Source organism: Poecilia mexicana, unplaced genomic scaffold, assembly GCF_051168715.1.
Source record: "Poecilia mexicana isolate PSO_F unplaced genomic scaffold, ASM5116871v1 scaffold_13, whole genome shotgun sequence".
Lineage (NCBI taxonomy): Eukaryota > Metazoa > Chordata > Actinopteri > Cyprinodontiformes > Poeciliidae > Poecilia > Poecilia mexicana.
In genome coordinates, this window is record NW_028263382.1 from 13292889 (window position 1) to 13316947 (window position 24059).

At 40.1% G+C, this 24059-nt stretch overlaps 1 protein-coding gene and 1 non-coding gene across 2 annotated transcripts in view; one reads left to right on the forward strand and one right to left on the reverse strand.

The window, feature by feature from the left end:
• Positions 1–4432: 4432 nt before the first annotated feature.
• On the forward strand, positions 4433–4505 carry trnav-cac (transfer RNA valine (anticodon CAC)). The gene has a single exon. It is a non-coding gene; the product is annotated as a tRNA-Val (tRNA).
• Positions 4506–17047: 12542 nt separating this feature from the next.
• Positions 17048–24059, reverse strand: part of LOC106926668 (SPRY domain-containing SOCS box protein 4) — a 29893-nt gene continuing 22881 nt past the window's right edge. Inside the window, exon 3 of the mRNA XM_015001741.2 lies at positions 17048–18289. Within this exon, the coding sequence (XP_014857227.1) occupies positions 18162–18289 (128 nt within the window). The 3' untranslated portion in view covers positions 17048–18161. The remainder of the gene's footprint in view (positions 18290–24059) is intronic.

Consider the following 24059-nt stretch of genomic DNA (forward strand, 5'->3'; position numbering starts at 1 on the left):
AACGCGTTCAACTCGCTCAGCTCCTCGTGATCCGTGCGCGCTCCAGACGCACGGCGAACAACTTACCTCACTGGATAACTACGGAGATTCAACACATAATCATGTGGGTGGATGTTGCTCCCAAGCTGGTTGTGACGATCCAGAGTTTCTATCATCTGGAAAATAATAGCCTGCATCTAAACCTTGAAGTTTGATGGCAAGCAGTAAATTTAGCCTCACTTAAATTAGCCTGGAGGATTTCTATCCCAGCTTTAGCTTTGAAATGAATTAGAGTTCAGAGGTGGTATTAGTAGTTCAGTTCTGAAATGATTTTGTATTTTGAAATTACCCATACAACCCAAACACAGCGATACACAGGACAAATAACCATGTGCAAACACACACACACACACACCTTACGACGATGTGCAGGGAGAACATGTGAAGTCCTTGAAGAAGGATTTGAATGCAGCAACTTCTTGCTATGAGTCAATTGCGTCACATGCAGAGTCTAAGAAGTCAATCTATTTCAGTAATTTTATTCAAAAAGCAAAACTAATATATATCTCATTTACATAACATTGAATCTTAAAGAGAAGCTGAATTTTGTTTCCTTTAGCTGTACGATTAGTCATCTTTTGCCAGAGATACAGTATGTCCCTCTGTGCAGAATAAATCAATATGATTTGTTAATTTGCCTTTGCTGAATTGAATTTTTGAATCAAACAAACTTGTTAATGATATTCCAGTTTACTGTGTTTGGTCATAATGTGTAAGAAAGCTGGTATAGGAACAAGTATAGTGAAAACATGAATAGAGTTGACTCACTGGCTGAACAGGAATGGAAAACAGCTTTGATATCACTTCTGTTTCCTTTGTTGTTCTCATTTTGCTTACAATCAAATGTAAATCTACAGTAAAGCCTATCATTATTCATCTCTGGAGCCTCAATGCTGGAATAACTTCCCTCAGTATCTAATGGAATGTTTCCATCTAGTGGTTAAAAAGTACAGTGCAGAGTTTCAAAACACTCTTTCAAGATCTCTCTCATATTTAAGCCAATCACAATTACAGTTACAAAAAAAGCAGAGGAGATCCTCCAACTCATTGTTGTGAAATAATTTGTAATTCTGTAACCCAGTGGCCATTTTCCTCCTTTCAAAGCTCACATTAGATCACGTTAGAGTATTCTGCAACAAAGGCTGTGAAATCAGAGCATGACTGAGGCATCATGCCAGCGAAGGTTGACACATGAACATGAATAATGAAGCTCAACTTGCCTCAAACAGAGCCTCATTTTCTATGTATTATTCATTATGTAGCTTTTCAGTCCGGCATATAGCCTTCACTGCAACCCTGAACAGAGAGAGAGATTTTACAGCACATCTCTTTTGAACAAAGAGATGCACATGTAAGTTAACACAAGAAGCTGACTGAGAACAAAAAATTAAATCATGACCAGATCAAACATTTTGAGCCAGAGGAAAGGTCAAGCTGACAGTTTAATGTAGCAGCAGAGGGATCGCTGAGGTGTGCAGGGAATTTGAAATACTCTGAATTCCTTCACTGTGGAAAATGTGAATTGGATGCAGCTCTGTTTGGTTCCCACGGTGAGCGATGACCTTCATGTCGGCCAGACTAGTGTCCTGCAGCACAAAACTAGCAGCAAAGCAGAGAACGCTTCAAAACTGCTTGTGCTCTATTTTCTGACCCCATGCCAGCTGGGTATTCATTGAGCCAAGGTTACTATGTATCATATAAATCATTTTTAGAAGAAAATATGATTCAAATCTGGCCCACGTGATAATCAAATTATCCACCAATAAATGGCAAAAAAGTTTTACTGTTCAACTTCTTGGTTTAATTTGTCCAATTTGAAAAACGATGTGATTTACAATCATTATCACAATGTCAGAATGTGTCAAAATGACAAAGGGATACAATATTTGGAAATTCTGCTTTCCCATAATACATTTGGCCACTAAAATTTGCTTTAACTGACCTTTATTCTCATAACTAAGAAATCGTAGAGAGAATTGAGAATTGTATGTTTTGCGGAGCGTGAAGAAGAGATGTTGATGGTGGAACACAAACGGTACAGAGGGGAACATTCATTAGTTATCACAGAACTCTCTGTAACTCTCTGTAAAATTAACAAAAAGTTATGCTTTCCTTAAACTGTGCAGCTCTATTTTGACACAGAAAAGGGTCTAAAATGCGAGTTTCACCAGATCTCAGTATCATAACTGCTTTGATACTAATACATTTATAATACTAATTAATCTACTTGAATGAACTGATGTGGCCTAAGCTGCTTTTTATTTCATCTTATTAACTGACTGAAAATTTTAAAAATGCAACCCAATTGAAAAATATTGTTTTAAAAAAAATCCTAACTGAAGCGGGTAATGGGTCCGCTAACCCAGGAGGCTGGATAATACGCATCGCTGAACTGCTAGATTATAGTTTAAAACACGTGTCAAACTCAAGGCCTGCGGGCCACATGTGGCCCGCCATGTCATTTTATGTGCCCCCCCCCAGCATTTTATAGGCTGATGCTTGACTTAAAATTGGTTTTGAGCACGAATTGATTACAAACTACATCTCCCACAATGCATTCCGATTGTTACCAGCCAACATTGCGGCTTCTCGCCACTAGAGAGCAGCAGAGTCACCTCAAGCTGCTTATTGATTTTCCCAGCGAATAAAACTGAGACATCGACAAGCTAACATCAAAACGTCCAAGAAAAGAAACATCGATTTGCAAGTAAGACTGTGAATGAAGATGTGTGTGAGTTGGTGTCAGGGCGGCAGGTCGCGCTAGACTTTTTTTGTTATCCGTTCTCTTGACCGACAACATAAAAAAAATCGGTCATGTATTTTTATCCGTGAAATTACAATATTAACATCGGCTATTTAGTCGCATTTTATGCGGTTTAGTTAATATTCACCTTGAATCCAGATCCCATCACAAATTAAGCAGATAAATGCATCTACATTTTTCTCCGTAGTGACAAAAACCACTGACTGAGGCCACAATAACTTTTAATAAATTAAATTAAGCGAATTTACTTAAATTAGCATCACTTCACCCGCTGGGGTCTGAACAACTTCCTCCTGGTCCCCATCTGCAGAAAAATCTGCGCTAATTCATCAGTCAGTTGGATCTGTCTGATCCAAACAGATCAACTGAACTCTGAGTGTTTTACCCTGTGCGGTCCGGTGTGCGCTTTTACCAGGATTTATTTATTTATTTATTCATTCATTCTTCGTTCGCTCGCTCGCTCGCGTGGTTTCGCTTTTCCGAAACGGACAGATATTACGTCTGCAGCTCCTCCAGAACGCCGCTCTCCTGAGTAACGTGAACCCAGAAGGCTCCATTTGTTTCTAAGTCTTTGCAGCGGCGGAGCCGCGTCCGCAGTGATTGAGCAGCGGACTGCGCATGTTACAGTCTAATTAACTTTTGCATCGTCATTTATTTCCTCAAGATAAACTACCAGTTCCTCAAATGGATTAACACAACCACGGGCGCAAGTACATATTATTCAGGTGGATGCAAAAACATAAATGAACCATTTTTAATTTTGAAGTGTTGATTTTATTTTTGAACCCTTATTTATTGTAAAGTGTTGATTTTAATTTTGTATTGATTTTATTTTTGAACCCTTATTTATTGTGAAGTGTTGATTTTATTTTTGAACCCTTATTTATTGTAAAGGGTTCAATCAATCAGGTTTTGTATTGATTTTATTTTTGAACCCTTATTTATTTTGAAGTGTTGATTTTATTTTTGAACCCTTATTTATTTTTGAAGTGTTGATTGTCTGAGACCTTACACATGAATTGCCCCATACGGGTTTGAACCGATGACCTCAGCATTACCAGCACGGTGCTCTAACCTGCTGAGCTAACTCACCTACCTTACAAATTGTTGAGTTTCCATGGATTTAAGAAGAACTTACATGATCTTACCACAATGTAGATTTGATAAAATGCTTATATTCTAATGTTTTTCAAAACAACATACATAATATTTTTATTTTCCAGAGATTTTGTATTTTGAAGTGTTGATATTATTTTTGAACCATTTTTAATTTTCAAGTGTTGATTGTATTTCAGAGATATTTTTTTTTATTTTAATGTGTTAATTTTATTTTTGAACCATCTTATATTTGTAACGATTGATTTTATTTTATAGCCATTTAGCCAAGTCTCTGTAGAACCATTTGTCTCTGCTAATTACATTTTCTGTACATTTTTTGATCCCAGGCTTAGTTTATGGACTGTAATGTGAAATAGGGCACAATTATAAGTCTGACAGTTTGTTCACCAAGTTACTGTGCTCTCTGAGAGGATCTGTTGTATAAGTATTTGACATTGTTCCATGCCCATCGTTGACATTAGTCTCTAACAAAATGTGGATCATCTACCAGGAACACCCCAAAGAGCATGAGTTTCTGTAGTGTAGTGGTTATCATGTTTGCTTCACATGCAAAAGGTCTCTGGTTCAAAACCAGACAGAAACAGATTTTGCATGTTCTATTCATCACAGGTGTTCTGTGGTGTTATGGTCTGTACTCTGAATCCAGGCATCTGAGTGCAAACCTCGGTTGAAATTTTTCATGCGTTGCATCGCACATCATCAACTTTGGAACCTCAAACTGAAACAGAGCAGAGAAGTTCAGTTCCTGTAGTGTAGTGGTTATCATGTTTGCTTCACACGCAAAAGGTCTCTGGTTCAAGACCAGACAGAAATGGTTTTTGTAGGTTATGCATCTCTTGGGGTGCAGTGAGACAACAAGAGTCTTCCCCTTTCGTGTTCCATGCCAAGTTGATTGGTTCATTTGCCAATCGACTTCAATGTAAGCTTCTTTGAAATTGAAGCTACTTTACTTCAATTACCAATTGGCAGTTCTATAGCGTAATGCACATGTGTCAAACTCAAGGCCCGCCGGTCACATGTGGTCAATAGGTTTTGAGCACAAATTGACTACAAACTACATTTCAACCAAAGGTTTGTAATGCGCTTCCTAACCAGACGCTCCACAGCGTCCGGTCCATAACTCTTCAACACGCTGACAGCTCCCGGTCAGAAAGACGCATTTAGTTCAGAGACCATGAGATGATATTCAGAAAGGATTTTTTAAATTAATTCATTTCAGTTGCCTCTGAGACTAAATCTTTGCGTAAAGTCTATATTGTCTGCCCATGTGACTTGTTTTTATTATTTGTTTTCTCACCTTTAAACACTGATTTAAATATTGTAATTTTTAAACTGAGCAGTAATTTTACATCCATGGAAACTCAAATGTAATATTTAAAACTTCAATACAAAAAATCAGTTATTTAACAATATGAGGTGGTGTTTAATTTATTTTTAACATTGTATTTTTATACATTTATGCTAGAGGTTCCCAAGTCTAGTTTTCCAGAGCTACCATCTGCAACTTTAGATGCATTCCTTCTCTAACACACCTGGACCATTGACTCATTATAAGCCTCTACAGAACTGAATGAGGGAAGTCAACCTTTTGTCTGGGGTGTGTTTTAGCAGGGATGCACTCCTGATTTGTACCGTCAATGTGGCCCGTTGAGGGGGGCCAATATGCTTCAGTGGCTCTCGGTGAAATTGAGTTTGACACCCCTGGTTTAAAAACAAGTTCTTTTTTTTAATCCTTAAGTTTTTAGGTTGGTAGCGAGATAAACTGGAGTGTATGGAAACTCACTTTGAAGAAGCAGCACAAACCAGCACTTCACACAAATCCACAGTGGAGAACAGAAAATACTGTTCTGTGTAAATAGCCAAGAGCTTAGCTTGATCCTCCAACATTATCATAATCTGTGAAAATCCTCCCAGTTCCTACTGAGGACATGTAGTTCTGTCCTGCTTGGGAATGATTAGAGCCGCTGTTCTTTTCTGGGTAGTTTTAGTGAATTATTAAAAGTGTGAATGAGATGCTCTTTGTCCACAGATCCTGTGAACAGAAGTGAAAGTATGGAAAAACACTTCCTACACAGCTGCAGATTTGGCTCCCATTATCAACTGATCTCTTTAGCTAACTGTATTACTCATCTGTTTTTTTTTTTATTATTTATTTTTTGGGTTCACTTTTTACTAAAACTCATAAAGGAGTTAAAAGTCTTATCCAGAACAACATTGCAGTTCAAAACAAAAAAAGACCACATTTTTGCAAAAGAATGATTACTTTTCACTTGAAATGTTACACAGTTATTGATTCAACGCATTTGGGTGCCGTTTGTGTAAATTTGGAAGCAGCTTCTCTTTGTTTGTACAACCTGAAAATAATATTCACTTTGCCTTTTGCAGTTGTAGTTAGATTGATGTGAAGCTCATTGCATTTTTTCACGCTGGAACTTAAGGAAGATTCACAGATGCCAGAGGTACCCCGTAGTTTAGGGTGGAACGCTAAACTAATCAAGGTTTGATCATCCTGATTTTGAGATACAATGCTGAGCCAGAAATACTGGCTCCCAGACTCCTTGTGAGAAACCTCAAATTTAAGAAAGCAGTGACTCTATGATATCAGACACTGAGCGTTTGTCAGCTGTTCTCATTTTTTTAAAGGACTAATAAAGTGCTGTTTGAGTAGAAATCACCAACCTCTGCTTGGTAACTGAGAGTGACAGTTCATTAGGGGAAACTCTTTTTGTTCTTCTTTATTTCTTTTCCATTTCCAGTGCTGCAGCAGGGCTCAGACATGAAGATGTATGCTTCTTCCTCATATCTGCATGGGACACCACAGGAGAGTTAACTCCTCGGCACAAGGATTTGTTTATTCCTTGTATTTAAAATATGCAGGGAAGTAATGTGGCTTGAAAGAGGACTAGAGGAAGACATTTGCAGTGAGTTGTCACTGGTCTGACACACCTGAATCAAATGGTTGAATTACTTTCCCAGTATGAAGTCAAATTCTCCAGAGACCTCATTATTTGACTAGGGCACGTTGAAGCTGAAACGCATCTAAAAGTTGCAGGACACGGGCCCTCGAGGGCCGGATCTGAGGACCCCGGTTATAGATTTTTTTTTTTAGATTTGAATGATGTTTTGTCAGACCGTCTGCAGCTGCTGTCAAGGTGGAGAATGATATCATTGAGTCCCAAGGAGCACATAAAATAACCTGGTGTGTAAATAAAACCTAAACCAGGTGTCTTTTACAGAAACAAGGCATGTTTTACTCAGCAAATCTGATCAACAACATTCCTTCCTCTTTTGGGTTCTGATGAAATGTTGAGTGTGAATTCACCTGAATATTATATCTCAAGATATATCATGCATGAAGCCACCGGACGATTTTCTCTTTCTGTTCTTTTTGTGCACAAATGCATTCTGGGACTAGTTTTCTCAATCATACTTTTATGATTGGGTCCCACAACAGGTACAGACTATGTTCTCAGGCCGTTCTAACTCTCCCAGAGTTAGAGCAGATCTGGATAAGAGATCGTCAAAATTTCCCGCCCCCTCTCCTTGGAAAGACTTCCAGGAAGAGTCTAAAACTGACAAAGCGAGTGGCAAAAGGGGAGCTAACAGCGCTGCCGAAAAACCCTGACAAGAGTTTTGCTATTTGCAGTTGTATTTGACAGCGAGTCATGATCTATTAGCAGATTTTATTACTTTATGCTTTGACGCTTTTAAAACGGCACGTATGTCACGGCATGAATGAATGTAAATGTTAATACTTGCTACTGGATCCTAAAATAAGCTCAAAACTATGTCGCATTCAGTTTGTCACTGGTTTCATTTGAATCGCACCGATTCTGGATAAATTTCATGTCATGTCAAAAAAATGAAAATCCTATTTGTTTAAATATCTAGTTCATTAAATCCGATCATGCTGACAGATTCAAAGTCACATTTTTTTCTATTCTATCCTAGACATATGCCAGCATAATAAATTTAGCTTTGACATAAAAGTAACACCACATTTCAGAAAAAGAACATCAGATCAGCAGTAAAATATGACTGTGGTGTTGGGATGGTAAGGGGCTGCTTTGCTGCTTCACGACCTGAAAAACTTGTTTGGAACGACGAATTTGTTGTTTCTGTTTGCTGAACCAAATCAGAAACTTGGTTTCTGCAGTGATCCAAAATGCACCAGTAAATCCACCTCTGAATGGCTGAAAAATGACAAAATTAGAGTGGCCTAGTCAAACTCCTGACCTGAATTTACAACAATTCTGTAAAGATGAGTGGGCCAAACGTCCTCCACAGTGTCCCACCAGTTATTAGGTTCAGGGAGGAATCACTTTTTTTTTTTTTTTTTTTTTTTACACAGAACATGAAGGTTTGGATTTTTTTCTCCCTTAATAAACACCTTCATTAAAAAAAACAAAAAACATTTGCTTACTTGAATTTGAATTTAAATCAGTTTGATGTTGTGAAACACTGAACTGTGAAAATATGCATAACAAACCAAGAAGAAAGTAAACACTTTTTATACTTTCATGGCCTCAGAGCTTCACTTAGTCTGCTGAACACGCTTTGTCTCTCGTTCCCGAATAAGTTTAAATTCAGCATGTAAACTTGATTCCATAATCACTTCTTAAACTCAACAAGGGATTCCACGCATCTGGTGCGTGCTGTCCGACAATTACAGCTCCTCACACTCCGGTGGGCAGCAGCAACACGCCATTTCACAGTCAAGTACACTTTAATCCACTTTGCTCTAATTATGGGGATAACATGGGAGTCGGGGGCCCGAAAAACAAGCCGAGCCTCTCAGAAGAGGAAGGTCGTCACCTACAGCTTATACGGTGGCTGCTTCAACTTCAGCACACTTGTAAAAAATAAAATAAAATAAAATAAAAATGTACAAATCAGATCCAACTTTTCATTTTTAACTAATTGAAATGGGGATAAGAGAAAGATGCTGAACAGAAGAAGAGGCACCAGGCCTTTAACGCACTGAAACGTCACTGCTTTCCCAGGTGGAGACGTTTCCAAGAGTGGGAGATTTTACACCCGTTTGCATGAGTTTTAGCACAGACGGCTGAGGCTCCTGCTGTTGTGCATGCTGCTTCACTGCCATGCCTCACTGAGAGATTTACAGCTAACCGAGGCATTATTAATGTTACCCCAGCTGCGCTTCTCCTGCTGGAGGAAAAAGGTCTGCCGGAGCTGCGTGTCTCGCGTCCTTTATACGTCTCGGGTTTTGGCATCCATGTTAGGAACCGAGACATCCCGAAGGACTCTTACAGGGATCCATTTACATGCGTCAGGCTGCAGGACGGAAGACAGAAGAGGAGAAAAACAGAAAAGAGAGAAATGGAAGTTGGTAGATTTAGTTTGGATCGTCTATGGTTTCATTTTAAGCTTCTATGCAATAAACAGTTCAAGTGATTTACAATGCCTTTCAAAAGTTTCCACCCCTCTTGAATTGTCGCAAAGTGAATTGTAATAAAATTGTAAGGAAAATGAAATGTGGTTTTGACCTTCTTTTTTTTTTTTTTTTTAAAGTGTGGCATTTGTTTATATTCCAGCCCCTTTACTTTGATACCCTTAGAGTCATCGGGTTACTTTATAAGATATTCTAAATATAAATGCGGCTTTTTGTGTGTGAAAGTATAAGTATTATACTTATTGAAAGTATTAGTTCTCTTTTTTTTCCCAAGAAATTTGGAATTTCCCAAAATTAAAATAACTTTCCTGAATAATCAGTTTTAGGACTTAGAGAGCTTATTCTATTACACACATGGATTTAGTGTTAAAGTGCTTCTGGATCTGCAGTATTATATTAAAACATTCACTTTTCCAGCTGTTTTGACCATCCCAAATGCTGCAATACTAACACTCAACCAGATGGTGGCAGCTGCGACACTTCAGTACAAAATCAGGAAAACACAAAACATTTTTGACATTCATTCTGTCTGCTTAGCTGTGTATTTAACTACTTGCTATAAATTAATAATAAAAAAAAACACGATAAAGGAACATAGCTCTCTAAAAGTGAAGAGCTTTCATTAAACAATGCAGTTAAAGGTGTTGATGGGTTTTTTTTTTAACTCGTTATTTTTTCCTGTAATTAATCCACCTTGAAATTCCAAGTAATATGTGTAAACAAGTGATGTGGTAACATTTTCAATGAAATAAACGGCAGTGCTGTCGTCCTCCTTCCATTCATCTGATGATTGAACAGAGCATTGTAAGATGTTCAAAGCCTGGGACGTCGTTTTACAACCCAACCCTGCTTTTTACTTGCCAACAGTTTTCCTCCTGACCTGTCTTCTGCGTGTCTTGGTCTCCACAATGCTGTTTGTTCTCTAATGAAAACCACGCATCATTTTCCGTTCAACTTATAATCCTGCATTCATTTGTGTTGTCGTGGCTCATTAAATCTACAAACCACACACTAAAGTTTGCAGCTTAAATGTGACAAAGTGTAGCTTAATACTGCAAAAACACAAAGTAAGACGCCTACTAAACACTTGAAATAAGACAAAACTAACTTTTCTATGGAGTGAAAATAGTCTCAAAATATCTGTGCGTGCGTAAAAAGATTTGTGTGTGTGTAAAATGATTTGTGCGTGCGTAAAATGATTTGTGCGTGTGTAAAATGATTTGTGCGTGCGTAACAGGATTTACGCTTCTTTTTACACACATACAAATCCTGTTACGCATGCACAAATAATTTTACACACACACAAAACTTTTTACGCACGCACAGATATTTTGAGACTATTTTCACTCCATACTTTTCAGTCAGTAGCAGCTTGATTCTTTAAATATTGATTTAAAAATATATACTATAGTACCCCTGGCGAATTGTTTCACTTAAACAATTGGCCAATGAAACTAGAACATTTTCATCAATATAAAGGAATTGTTTATTTAAAACAAGACCCTTTGTTGCTGAAAAGTTACTTATAAGTTAGTTTTGTCTTATTTCAAGTGAACTGAAATATTTTCACGAGAAACTAGACCAAAAAAACGTTGCAAGACTTTGTGTTTTTGCAGTGAAGTCACTGTATTTTGTAAAAAAAAGAAAAAAAAAAAGCATTCTTCCTTGATGCTCACCTTTTTTTGATTAATATAAAATCTAAAATAATTTCCCTGTTGAGGGAAAAGTCTTCAATTAAATTCAGTTGTGGTCTTCACAGCCACTGAATTCCGTTTAACAATGTTTTATTTATTGTGGAAAAGTTTAATATGGTCACCTAAATCAGGAGGGTGAAGCATGAAAGGCCTCAAACCTGAATCCCTGCCTTTCATTGGCCGCTTTCCCATTTACGCAACAAGCAAAGGGCACAGTGCAGGGCGGCCAGTGGGCCGGTGGACGCAGACCACTTTGTGGCTTGACGTCATGGGGGCACGCGTAGCTACCAAGGAATTAAACAGCCTTGGCGCACAGTCAGTGGCAACAATGGCTGCAGTGTTTGTTCAGATGAAACAATGAGGTCACCCTCTGGCTTTTAGCATTTTCATCATCAATCTACCACTGAACAAACACTGGATTTCTATGCACAAATATAATAGTGCCTGAAGGCCGCGGCTTCCAATTAAGTCTCTGTGTGTGTGTCTGAACCCGAGGATCGGCTTCTTTTTTTTTCATCTCAGATGCAGAAAGGTGTTTTGTCTTTGCAGGCAGCAGTTAACATTTAGGAAAGGTTGAGACGGCACACGGGTGGTCCGACCAAAACATGTTAACAAGTTCAAGCCGGGGAACTCTGCAGCAGCTTGTTCTGCTTCTCGTTTACTTTTTCCTCTTTCTTTTAAGAAAACAAAAAAAAGAAAAAGTGACACTGCTGTAGTCAATACTCTACTTGTTTGACAAAAAAAAAAAGAGAGACACATGAAGAAGATGAAGAGAGGGAGGTGATGGCAGAGAGCAGAGGGAGAAAAGATGAAGGGATGATAAGAAACAGTTGCTGTTTGGCTTCGCACTGACTTCTCCTGCTGGGGATGTGTGGTGCTGAGGTGAGTGTGACTCATGCATATGCTCACTTAAATATAGATGTTAAGATGCTGAAGCGGGGCAGCTGAAATTAGAATTTAACCCTCAGACTGTGTATTAGCTCATTAGGCCGCTGTTTGGAAAACAGGGGGAAAAAAAGCCCTGCTCCCCTGGTTTCTGTTCTCTGCGCCGTCATGTTGTGATGTTTTTTTTATTTTTATTTTTTTTCCTTATGTTATCTTCTCTCCCCTCAGTGGCTACCTGCCATCTCTCCTCCTTTCCCTTCCCCTATCTCTGTTCATTCTGAGCCAACTTTCGTCTGGTTATCAGCGCCGTGTTCAGACAGGAGGAACAGGCTGTTCAGGAACCACCCAAGGAATGTTGGGAGAAAGCTGGCTGCAGCTAGCGCCCTCACCGAGGCCGAGGGAGGCAACAACAATACATCATTGATCTGGAAAGTTGTCAGAGTCAGATGTTTTCTGTAGTGATTCTCTTAAATATCTCTTAAAATGTTGCTTTGAGAGGCAGTAACTTTATATTTGCATAATGGATCAGCATTTTAGCTCCAGACACTTTAATATATAACTTCTGGTAAAACTCTTACAACCACAAAAATAATGTGGTTGTAAGCCACATTACATTAAAACAAGATAAAGCGACATGTCACTTTATCTTGTTTTATTTATCAGAATCATAAGCATGAAAAGTAAACAAACGTTAAATCTTTGCCTTTAAATATGGTCATGCACATTTATTCTCTTGTTTTGATCTTGCTGCAGTCTTGTGATCCACACTTTGTTTAGGTCTAAAGCATAGATCCTCCTGTCTTAGGTTTGGACTTTGGTAGGAATTATTTAAATGATAATGTTCTCAAACAATCTAACTGGGAAATCTGATTGTGTTGCTGTAGATAACTTCAACTCTGCAGCTTCGAAGGAAAAGATGAGTGTTCTAAAAGACTGGACCCAAATTCCTAAGTGTTCCATCTGTTAATATCTCTTTAAACGTGACTGACGTGGATATTTTACTTCTAATGATGTTAGTGTGATCAATTCCAATTAAAAATGGTCACTGAAAAAGATAGGAAATGTCTTTCACAGCAGAAGCTGTAACGACTGCTTCGTAACTGCGGCTTTTCCTGAGCTGTAAAAGAAGATTCATCACGTTTTAAGGGAAACTCTCACTTGAGCTGACGGGACGCTCTCTAAGGAATTTAGGTTAAAGTCGCAGTTTGGGGAAAATTCAAATTGCCAGGAGGCCCGCTGCTGATCCATGCACTGTTCTTGATTTAGAACATGTATGGCTATATTTGTCTGTCAGGGCGGAGCGGCCCACGATTGTTTCAGCTGGCACACATACAGGATCCGGGCCAGCCAGGACCCCAGTTCAGCTGATGCTGAACGTTAAAGCATCCGTTTTCATTTACGAAACTTATTCTTGCGAGGCTTTGCGACATGACTTCAAAACAGCTGGCTGCATTGTCGAAATACAATAGAGACATCTCCACCTTGTTTTGCCAGAAGATAAACCATTCTGTGCTGAAATAATCAAATTGTAAAACAGAGACTGGAAACAAAACCAGACAGATAAATATGACTATGAAAGGCTGATTTTCCACCTTAGTTTTATTTACCAGTTCATTCAACAAATCAACTTGCCACTTTTCTGTGCCAGTTTGAAATAAGATCTACACTGCAGAAAAAAACGAGTAAAAAAAAAAAAAAAAAATCAACACATTTAATTGCACTGTTTAATGTAAACAACGCATGTGCCGTCTGAACAAGTGTTTAAATAATTCATTAACAAATGTCTGGGTGCAAGTGAATGCAGCACAGAGTGACCTGCAATCTACACAGTGGCTAAATAGAAAGTGGAATAAAAAATTCTCCCCAAACAGGTTTGAAGTGTGTCAATAAAGAATGTGGTACTACAACCTGATTATTTACCATTCAAAGCTTTATGGGAGAATGTCAGTAAGAAAGCCTGTTAATTGTGGAGCTAGCAGGTGTGTGGCACAAGCCAAACACCTGAAACGTGCAGCGAAGTGGTTTCTTTGGACCAGGATTGAGAAACACCGAGCTAAAGCTGAACAGAGTTGGTGTGAGGACAACAGGGTTCATGTTTAGGGTGGTCCAGTCAAAGCACAGATGTCAGTCTAATGGAAAATTTGCAGCAGGACTAGAAAAATGGTTGTTCACATCTGATCCCCATGAAACCTGACAGAGCCTGGAGCGTTTAGGAGAAATGCAGCTTCCCGATGCGAGTCCTGACTGAGACCGATCCACACAGACTCCATGATGCAAGTGCAGCCAAAGGTGCATCTACTAAATACTTAATAGAAGGGGGTGAGTATTTATGCAACCACTTATTTTATATATGTTAAATATCTTTAAATGCTTTTATTTTGTAAAAATCTGATTTCCCTTTAATATTAAAGGGTTTTTAATGAGCCAGATTTTGTCGATCTTTGCCATCTATTCACTTCTACTGCAGATGCTTAAAGCCGTTGCCACTTTCCAAACTTCCTGAACTAAAAACAAGTCGTCTCTTCACTTTTTGTGTATGCCAGCAAACCAGAGAATATGAACTGATTGTTTGCAGCACATTACAGGGGCAAGATCAACTTATTTACATGGACTTTGCTTCTGTGTTTAGCGGCTATATAATTAACTGGTGTATGGATGATTTTTTTGTGGTAATGCTCGTTGCAGCAACAGTAGTGAGAACTACGTCCTGCGTGTTGCTTCCACTCCATTAATTCTTTCCTGGGGACAGACTTGCAGGGCTGGAGCAGCTCACCAGCCATCCATCTCCTTGATACCACAGGAAGACAGTTTTACATCCTCTCTTTGCTGCCGTAAATAAATCTCCCCATTTCCACACTCCACCAGAATCTCTCGCAGTGTTTTCGCGCTGTGAAAAATGTTGCATTAAGTTGTACAAACTCCCCATTCAATCTTTCTGTCTCTAAAGATGAACAAGTGGAAGCAAATAAAATGAAATCAAGTAAAAGTAAGTCCCAGGAGCAAGAACAGATCGTGTATCGTCGATGTTTCTGGGCTTATCTGCAGCTTTACAGATCACGAAGTGGATCAGAGGCATAACTTACACTCTGAGGATTATTTGTCCTCTGAGGATTCCGCATGCTGTGAATAAATGGCTTTTTAAATGGGCTTCCAAGCAAAGCAGACAGGTTTTCCCAGTTGAAATTTGGGATTTCTGCCTCTTTCGGAGCACTCAGCCGGTTTCCATCCACAGCCTCATCACCATGTCCATGTACCGCACTGTAAAACATTGTACTTTTTTTTTTGTTTTTATCAAATAAATGTTGCTCAAAAGACATCCTGAGTATATGGAGTATTCAGCTAATTTCAATTGCTGAAGGAACAAAGCTACCCAAACCAACCTCACCCCGAGTGAGAATATCACTTTTCCCTTGTACATATCATGAATTAAAGATTCACATTTTGTACGTCTCACCAGCCACCTTCTGGCTTCATTATTGTCTGACGAATAAATAAGTCACCTTGTTACACTGACAGGTGTAGTGTGGAAAAGAGGAGTCATCTCTCTGATTTGGCAAAGACAGGTTACTGCTTTCCAGGCATCACAAAAGCTGCAGCTTTCAAAATGGCAGCAGTTAGTTAAATAGTTAAAAACGGCTTCGAAGGGGTCTAGGAAAAGTTTGGACTTAAATCTTATAAATATGTGGCGTGACGGTTCACACTAAAAATCCTCCACAGAAGTTAAATTCAAACAATTTTGCAAAGAATGTCGCTGGAAATCCCAAAAGACTAAATGCCAGCCGCTGCAAATGCTGGACGACACTTGTTGCTTCTAAAGGCGGCACAACAACTTGTTAGATTAAGAAGGGAAATTACATTTTCTATAAGGACACGGCGGTTTGCAAAACATGTTTCGCTTAATTGAATCGCCACTTAAAAATTGACTTTTTTGTTTTCTTTGTCGTTTTTGCAAAATTGTTCTTTTTCTCCAAAGGCCAAATCTTAAGACAACTATCACAGATGTGCTGATGAAGCTCATGTGGTGGGAGAAAGGAAGATAAGTGGAGGCAGAAGGAAAGACAGCGTGGTAAATTTAAATATGGACCAAGTCGAGTCACTTCGAACTAAATCAGACAAGTCGTGCGCTTCACCTTTCAGGCTCTGTTCAATAATCCTTTAAATGGCCGGCACTTGCATTATTGAGCAGCCCTGCATGCTGAGGGAGACATTCTACAGCTGAGGATCAATGGGAGAAGAGAGTTTTAAGCTGATCTAGTCTGCTGAAACTTGTATTTCATCCCGTCGCTTCCATCCGAGTGTTAACGACCACTTTCTCAAGTCAGTGATCACTCAACTCTGCCTCAACACATTCTAGACATTTTTATTGAAGCATTAAATATGCACATCCATCAGTTGTCTTGCATTAGCAGTTGTCATCGTCTTCTCCCCCATGCAGCTAAAAGCAGAGGATGCCTCTCATTAGGTGTTAGCTGCACTTTAACATTTATGGATTTTGTGCTGGAGGTTCTGAGCTCATCTTGGTTTCTGTCATGTAGACAGTAGATTCTGATGCTGCCCCAAAACAACCAGGACCAGCAGCAATGATTTCTCCTCAGTTAACTGCAGCTAAGGCTGAGTAACTTCTTGCTGCAGAAAAATTCCCATTTTAAAACCCTTTTGCTCGAGGACAGAATGGGCCGTTTTATATTTTTCAAAGTCAGACGTTAATGTTCCCTTTGTATTTGCCTTTTAAACTGCATGACCGGGTTGCAGGTTGAATTTTGGACCATCTTTCCTGACAGAACTGCTGTGTATTAGTCAGGCTGACAGACCACCTTGGATAAAGACAACTTTAAACCTGTGACCACAATTTATTGTGATGGAAGCTGCAAAAAAAAAAAAAAAAAAAGAAAAAATGTGGCCGTATTCCTGTCTGAAAGATCTGTTTTTACTCAGCTTCAGATTTCTGGCTTACTTGTTGAGATATTGCTTCAACATTTCCACATTGTCTTTTTCTCATGATGCTATCTCATTAAGTGCACAAGATTCCCAATCATTGTTGGGGTTCAGGAAAATGACTGCAAAAAAGAAGCAGCAAAAAAAAAAATCAATTTTCTCCAACCCTGATATTAAACATAAAATCCCAGACAGAGCCAGTGTTTAGCAGTTTATTTTTATTTACATTTAAAAACATTTTCATGGTAGCACATTCTTCTAACCTATGCATGCGAGATATGTCCCACAGACATATTTCAAAATTCATTAAAAAAAAAGTAAATCCGAGATAAAAAACTAACAGTAAGACGATGAAACATACAGGTTAAAAAAAAAAGAAGAAAAAAGCAGCATTTCCAACTTTGTGGCAAAAAAAAAAAAGTCGTGTTGTGACAGAATGTAGTGCGCTTTTTATCTGAATGCTTACTGTAGCGGAGCAGGCACATTAGGAGTTGAAGACAGCTTCATCTTCTGCTTAAGAGCGAGAGAGCAGGATAACTGCATCTGCAGCCCTTCCAGTTCAATAAACCTGACAGAAAAAATCTCAAACTAGCAGGAAGTGGCAGAGACGCATGGAGAGAGAACCGCCGACAGGAGAGAGCAGACTTTAAATATTCAGACCAGTTTGGAGGTGCCACGTTTGACACCATCGTGTTCTAGCTACCGACAGTGCAGGCTACGTTTCCATACACTGTATGTGTATATATGTGAACTGTGTGTGTGCAAATTAAAAATAGAACAGTGTGTGTGTGAAGACACTCTCTCCCTTACCTTCTCTCTCTCTCTCACTCTCTTTCTCCTATGGCTTGCAGGGAGTGTTTTGTCCCCACAGGAGCCCACTGTGTTGTTGGGAACATAAATATAAATACCAACATGTCTGAGGAAGCGTCCTCAAAGAGGCTGTGCAGAGCAGACCGTCGGTGTAAACCACACTGCGTGAGGCCGCGCCGACTGCGGCTCGACTTCTTTACATCAGCTTGATGCCAATCAGATCATCTCATCAGCTCTGTTAATAATGTCTAAGTGAAAAAAGGCAGAGAATATAACCACTAAAATAATAATAATAATAATAAAACCAAGAGATGACATCCAAACTGAAAACATCCTAAAGGTGTAAACAATCGCCTGCTTCTATAGCACTTCCTAACCGCCTGTTTCTGGTCAACGTCGCTCTGCTGCAGGAGCAGATTTGTCAAGTCCAGTTTGGAGGCAGCAGGTGGGCCTCTGCGTTTCCCCCTCCTGGATCCCCGCGTGTGCATGTGGAGGAGAGCAGTCACTGGTACTGGAGGTAGTTTTTCAGGGTCTGTGGCAGAGGAAGCGTCTCGATGTGATGGATGCGTTCCCGACCCAGAGCGAGTCGAGCTACTCGTCTGCACAGGTCCATGAGGGGGAGGGGCTCCGCTGTGAGGGACAGGAGAGAGCAGCAGTTAGGGTCCAAACAGAACAGGAAGCCCCCTCTGGGTCCAGTTCAGTCCCACTGAAGCCCTGATCACAGCAAGACTACATAACACACTTCCTACACACACACACACACACACACACCACAGCTGACCTCAGAGCCTCATTCAGACATTTACATAATGAGATCTGGAGCCATGCAGAGAGACCATCGTATGGCTCACAGAGGGAGCTTCAACCACCAAGATGTAGGGACAAAAATCTAATCCAGTCAGATGACAAAACTGAGACTAAAAGTATATTACAACCATAAATGTAAACATTTTTCAAAGGTAAACCGAACAGAGTTCATTACTGTGTAATTTAATCCCAGTATAAATTCAGCTGTCCTTTAGAGACCTTAAAGGTTTGTTAGAGAACAAAACGCAAAGACAACAAAACAGCAGAGAGGACAGCTATGGAGACTGAAGAGTGCAGAAATAGTTTATTAAATGTATTAAATTATGTGCCTAAATGAAAAGTATTTGGGTGCTGTAGTGTGGCAGGGGCAAAGCACGACCCACGTATTGAGGCCATAGTCCTTGTGGTTGGGGTCGCAGGTTTGATTCTCGGCAAATGGTGACATTTGCAGCATGTCTTCCCTCTCTCTCATTACCCTCTTTCCTGTTGAACTACTTTCAAATAAAGGCCACTAGAGCCAACAAAACCTTAAAAAAAATGTATTGATTTAATAAATTCTCATCTTTCTGTGCTAAAGTACATCATTATTGAATTAAATGTCAACTCCACACATCAAATCAGACACAAGTGTCTCATTGGCTGCTTCAAACAGCGACTCAAGACCATTTCTGCCATGAATGCCACGAATGAGGTTAATATTTTTGCTGGAAAATGCAGGAACAACAGAAATAATTTATGAGTTTATTTATTTATTATAATTTGGCACTCGTTACTCTATAGTCAAGCGGAATGTTGAGAAAAAATTTAAAGCAGATTCGATTCTAGAAGAATCTTGAACTCTGATCAACTCAGAGTGTTGATCAATCCATCGTTCAGTCTTACAGACAGACAGACAGGCTGGGCAAGGAGGGAATTATTTTAGAAGCGCACAAGAGGCCTGTGGTAATTGGAGGAGCTGTAGAGATCCACAGCTCAGGTGAGAGAATCTGCTGACAGGACAGCCGTCAGTTGTGCTGTTCAAAAATCCTTTTTTTTTCCTCTGGAAGAGCGGCAAGAAAAAAAAAATCTATAGGAAGATATTTATTTGCAGCTAACCACAAACCATGTATAGTACGGGACGATGCAAACATGTGGAGGAAGACGCTCCGAAGCTGAATTTTTAGCCCACATGAAAAACACTAATCATCGTGCATCGCTCCAAAGACACCATCAAGACTGATGTACGGAAGTGGCAGCATCATGCTTTATTCTGCAGCAGGAAGAGAGTAACTGGAGAAGGAATCCAAAGCAATCCGGAGAAAAAACCTGCTGGAGACTACAAATAAAAACAAATTAAAAAATCCAACTGAAAATCTGTGGGTAGAATATTCAGAGACCGTCTATCCAATCCGATTGAGATAAAACTATTCTGTGAAGCTTTGAATATAAATATTCAACGCTGGTGTAGACTTAAATGCTTACAGCTGCAATTGCAGCAAAACATTCTACAAACTACAGACTCAGGGGATGAATACTTACTAATACTTTTCAGATTTTAACTGGGCAAAGCTACATTTTACATCTAAGCACTACTTTGTGTCGTTGCATCTCCCAAAATCCCCCTACAATACACTGCATCCTATTAAAATATGCATGCATGAAATACAAACAGAATAATCTATTTGTCCCTCAGTAGGGGAATTTCAGTGCATTAGCAGCAAAGCGGCAGGCAAACAGAAGAGCACGTCTACACACTGATAAGAACGCATAGAAATGTGCAGCTGCAACAAAAATATAATTCAACAATTGTTAACTTTGAAAAAACAGGTCCTGAATGAACTTATGACATCAAATGATAAATATGTGGAAATGTTGCAAGATTGGTGACGATATAAAACGCGTCTTTGTGAACCATTTCCTGTCTGGACTAATAAGCTCTGATATCTGGCATGTCAACACGTCACGGCCGTGGATGATGTGTGCCAGCGGGATCTGAAAGGAAAGTCAGGTCAGGATGTCAGACTCGTAACTGCAGCGTCACCACCTGGATGCACCATCTGGCTGAGGAGAGCCCCGATGCACCAATTTCATCGGTTTGAAGGACACGATCCGGCTATCACACATGCATGAAAAGGTTAATGCACACCTGACCAAGTGGGTGACCACCGAAAAAAGTTTGTTAACCTTCACGGAACTGAACTCCACAAGGCTCTTTTGGTATTTAGGCAGCAGAGCAACATGTTTCTTTAACTATTCCAAAGGATAAGAGCCTTAGAGTAGATCTAAATGAGCCTGGTCTGCTGCCTTTTTGTCAACCTGTCCTTCATTTCAACTTCATCGCCATAGCGACCTCTCACTCCAGCACATCGCTTTGACTTGTTACAACAGTAACATTAAGGATGAGTCGGTGCGTCATGCTGTTAAGCCGTCCTTTCATTTCCCAGTTAGTCATGAAACCACATGTGCAAAAGCTCCATTACGAAGGATGCAAATTATTAATGCATCCATGCTTCACTTACTGCGACAAGTCAAAATGTGCGCCCTGAGAAAGGTCCATCTGCACAGTTAAATGTTTGAGGCAGAAATATTTTATACACAAAATTAAAGATATGAGCACAAATATGAGTCCTCTGTGGCTGGCTAAACTATTTCTCTCTCCAGTCTATTAAAAGGCCCAAGGATGACCACAAACTGGAGCGTGCATGGAGGCAGACTGGAATAAGAGACCTCAGCCATCACTGCTGTCCCTGTTACAGGAACTCTGGACGCTGCAGTCAGCAGAGAGGGAGCAGCAGCTTCTCTCAAGGCCAAGTTTAGACAGGAATCTAGTCTGAACAGGACTCTAAAAGTTGATTTCTGATTGTTTGAGCTTAACCTTGTCGTTTTCTTTGTACGCACTGATGAACTCAGTAACTTTTTGCCACGTTTTGTTTAACGGAACTTCGAAGGCAAGGACTTTGATTAATCACGCTTAGACTTACACAATGAAACATGAAGGGACTTGCTGAAGAGAACGTAAATTAATAGTCACATAGATGTGATTTAAGAACAAACACCAAATGAGGGTTTATGCAGGTATCACAAACTGAAACTTAAAACTTCAGACTTTAGGACATTTTCAGGGCCATTATAAATACAATTTAAGACCTATATCACAACAGATGGACAAAATCTTTCTCTGGCTCTTGGCAGTGCTTCTCACATGGCATATTGCTCTAACTAGCTGGCTACCTAGCTAGCATGTATTAGCAGTCTTAACCGTTGTGGGTCACAGAACGCAGAGAGTGAAGATGTATGCCACGACCTACATAGATTAAATAGTATTGGCACGGCAAAACTGAAGAGCTGTGACCAACATATTTAAGGTCAACTTATATTTTTAAAACATTTTGGGCATTTTAAGGTCTTATTTTTCAGAAAAAAAATATTTAAGACATTTTAAGGATGATACCCTGTAGGTGAAGAAATAAATGGATACAGTTACAGCAGATAAAATTGGTTTCCCAATTTTTGCTCCAAATCTTTACAAAAATCTAACAAGCATATCTCCATCACTCAGACTCCAGCCATGTTAACCGGCTCAAGTTTGTCCTCAAAAAGAACCTGAGAAAACTGTCCCCCTATAGTCCCGTTTGGGAGGTTAGTATCGCTAAAACAGCTCTAACATATGGAAAGTTTCCATGACAACCACATCCTCATGAGAAAAGAGTGTGAAGTCACAGATGCACGTGTTCTTCATTAGAAATCTAGAGATCCGAGAACCGTCTTAGATATGTGGTTAAAATATCCCGACACCAATGAGAAGTTCTCCATTCTGCTAGTGGAACAGACGGGTTTCTGTTATTCCAAGCGCTGTTTGCATGGGACAAGTTTTCTGACTAACGTAGAACAGCTGAAGCGCTGCATATGCCTGCTCTGGTGAAACAAAGTTAATTATCGCTCCATGCACAGTCTCCTCGTTGGGGGTGAATCATTGTTGCTTGCGGTGATGCTACCACAAACACTCGCGTCACTTGGCAGCGATCTCCTGAGGGCGGCAGAGTGGTGATGATCCTACAGACTGAAAACTGGCCAATCACTGCTGCCTCCACCACAAGCTGGTCTCCATGGTAAGGGTTGCCTAGGGCGACAAATGGCCCTGTCAGACAAATTGATGAGCACCGACGGGAGGTGCTCGCTCCATCAAATGGTCTGACGGAGTAGTGGTGCTGTGAGTGGTCTCTGTTGTGGTTAACAAGTCATTTCCGCTGGGCTCAGTTTGGACCACAAGCTTTTAATCGAGACATTTCAGAGCAGATAAAACACATGCCACATAGAAGTGTCAACTGGAAGCATTTGACATTTCTGCTGTACTCCAACTTCACACACCGCAGATCATTGCTGGAATAATATTCAGAATCAGATGCAACTGGATTTTAATCACAGCTTACTCTTTGGGGCCCATATCATGATGAACATTGAAATGAAGACCATCTGTTCTCAGCCACTCATTTCTCTATATACCTGAAGCCCCTGCCTGGCGCAGAACGAAAAGGCAGGCTTAATAATTCATCCTTGCTCATTCTTAGGTTGACTGGTGGGCCTTTTCACACCTTCATCCCTCTCTTTCCACCAATCCATCATGCAGCTGTCAATATCTGCAAGCTTCCTTTTCTCACATGTCTTCACATCTTTTCCGAAGCAGCCAGAGAGACTTTCTGACAGCTTTATGGCACCAAAGACACGATGGAGTGTAGGAAACTGTGCTTTAAGAAAAGAGAGCCTGCGGATCTGATGCACTACTGGACCAGCCGTCTGCAGAGGCAGGCTGGTGGGCGTGCACACCTAGCACCTCGTTGAGAACAAAGCAGAAGAACGGAGTATAGACTTTGTGATGGCGGGACGTCAGTCTGTCTGTCCTCAGTCAGGTGAGATTGCTTACAGCCGACTGGTGAGAGTTTCTTCCAGTTCCTCTCACTTTCACACATGGAGCTCAGTGAATCTCAGAGGTCAGGTGGGCGTCGCTCAGACAGTAGCTCAATGTGCGAGACAGCACAACCCAGTTACGTCCAACTTACAACTCCTACCGGTTTCTGCCTCAACTCATTAAGAAAGATGCACTGAGGCAGCAGTGTCAGGTACAGACCTCCAGGCATGCTTATGCATTATATTAATGCAACACTATTGGGACCATCTGACCCAGTTTTAAGATCTCAGGTGTACGAGTCACCCTTAAGGTCTGGGAACGCCTGAGATGAAAAAAAAAATCTTCACAAATTAGTCAAAGGGGGACAATGAACACGAGATATACTCAAGAATGGACAGAATCAGATCATTGATGTTGGAAATGAGCAAGAGAACCAGGAGGGACAGAGAAACACCAACACACAGAGCTGGAATATCAACTAGGGAAAGACTAAGGTAGAAAGCAATGCCAATCACACGTTGATGTAGCTGGAAGGTGATCGAAAGTTCTGGTCATGCCATGGAGTTCTACTTTTGCATAGTTTCCAGATTCATGTCTTCACAGCATTATGAAATAATGCCGACAAGATTTGAGATAAGGGAAAGTGGGTTAATACCAAACACGACTGACAAATTTGTCATGTGTGAGAATCAAAGGCAGTGAAAGCAT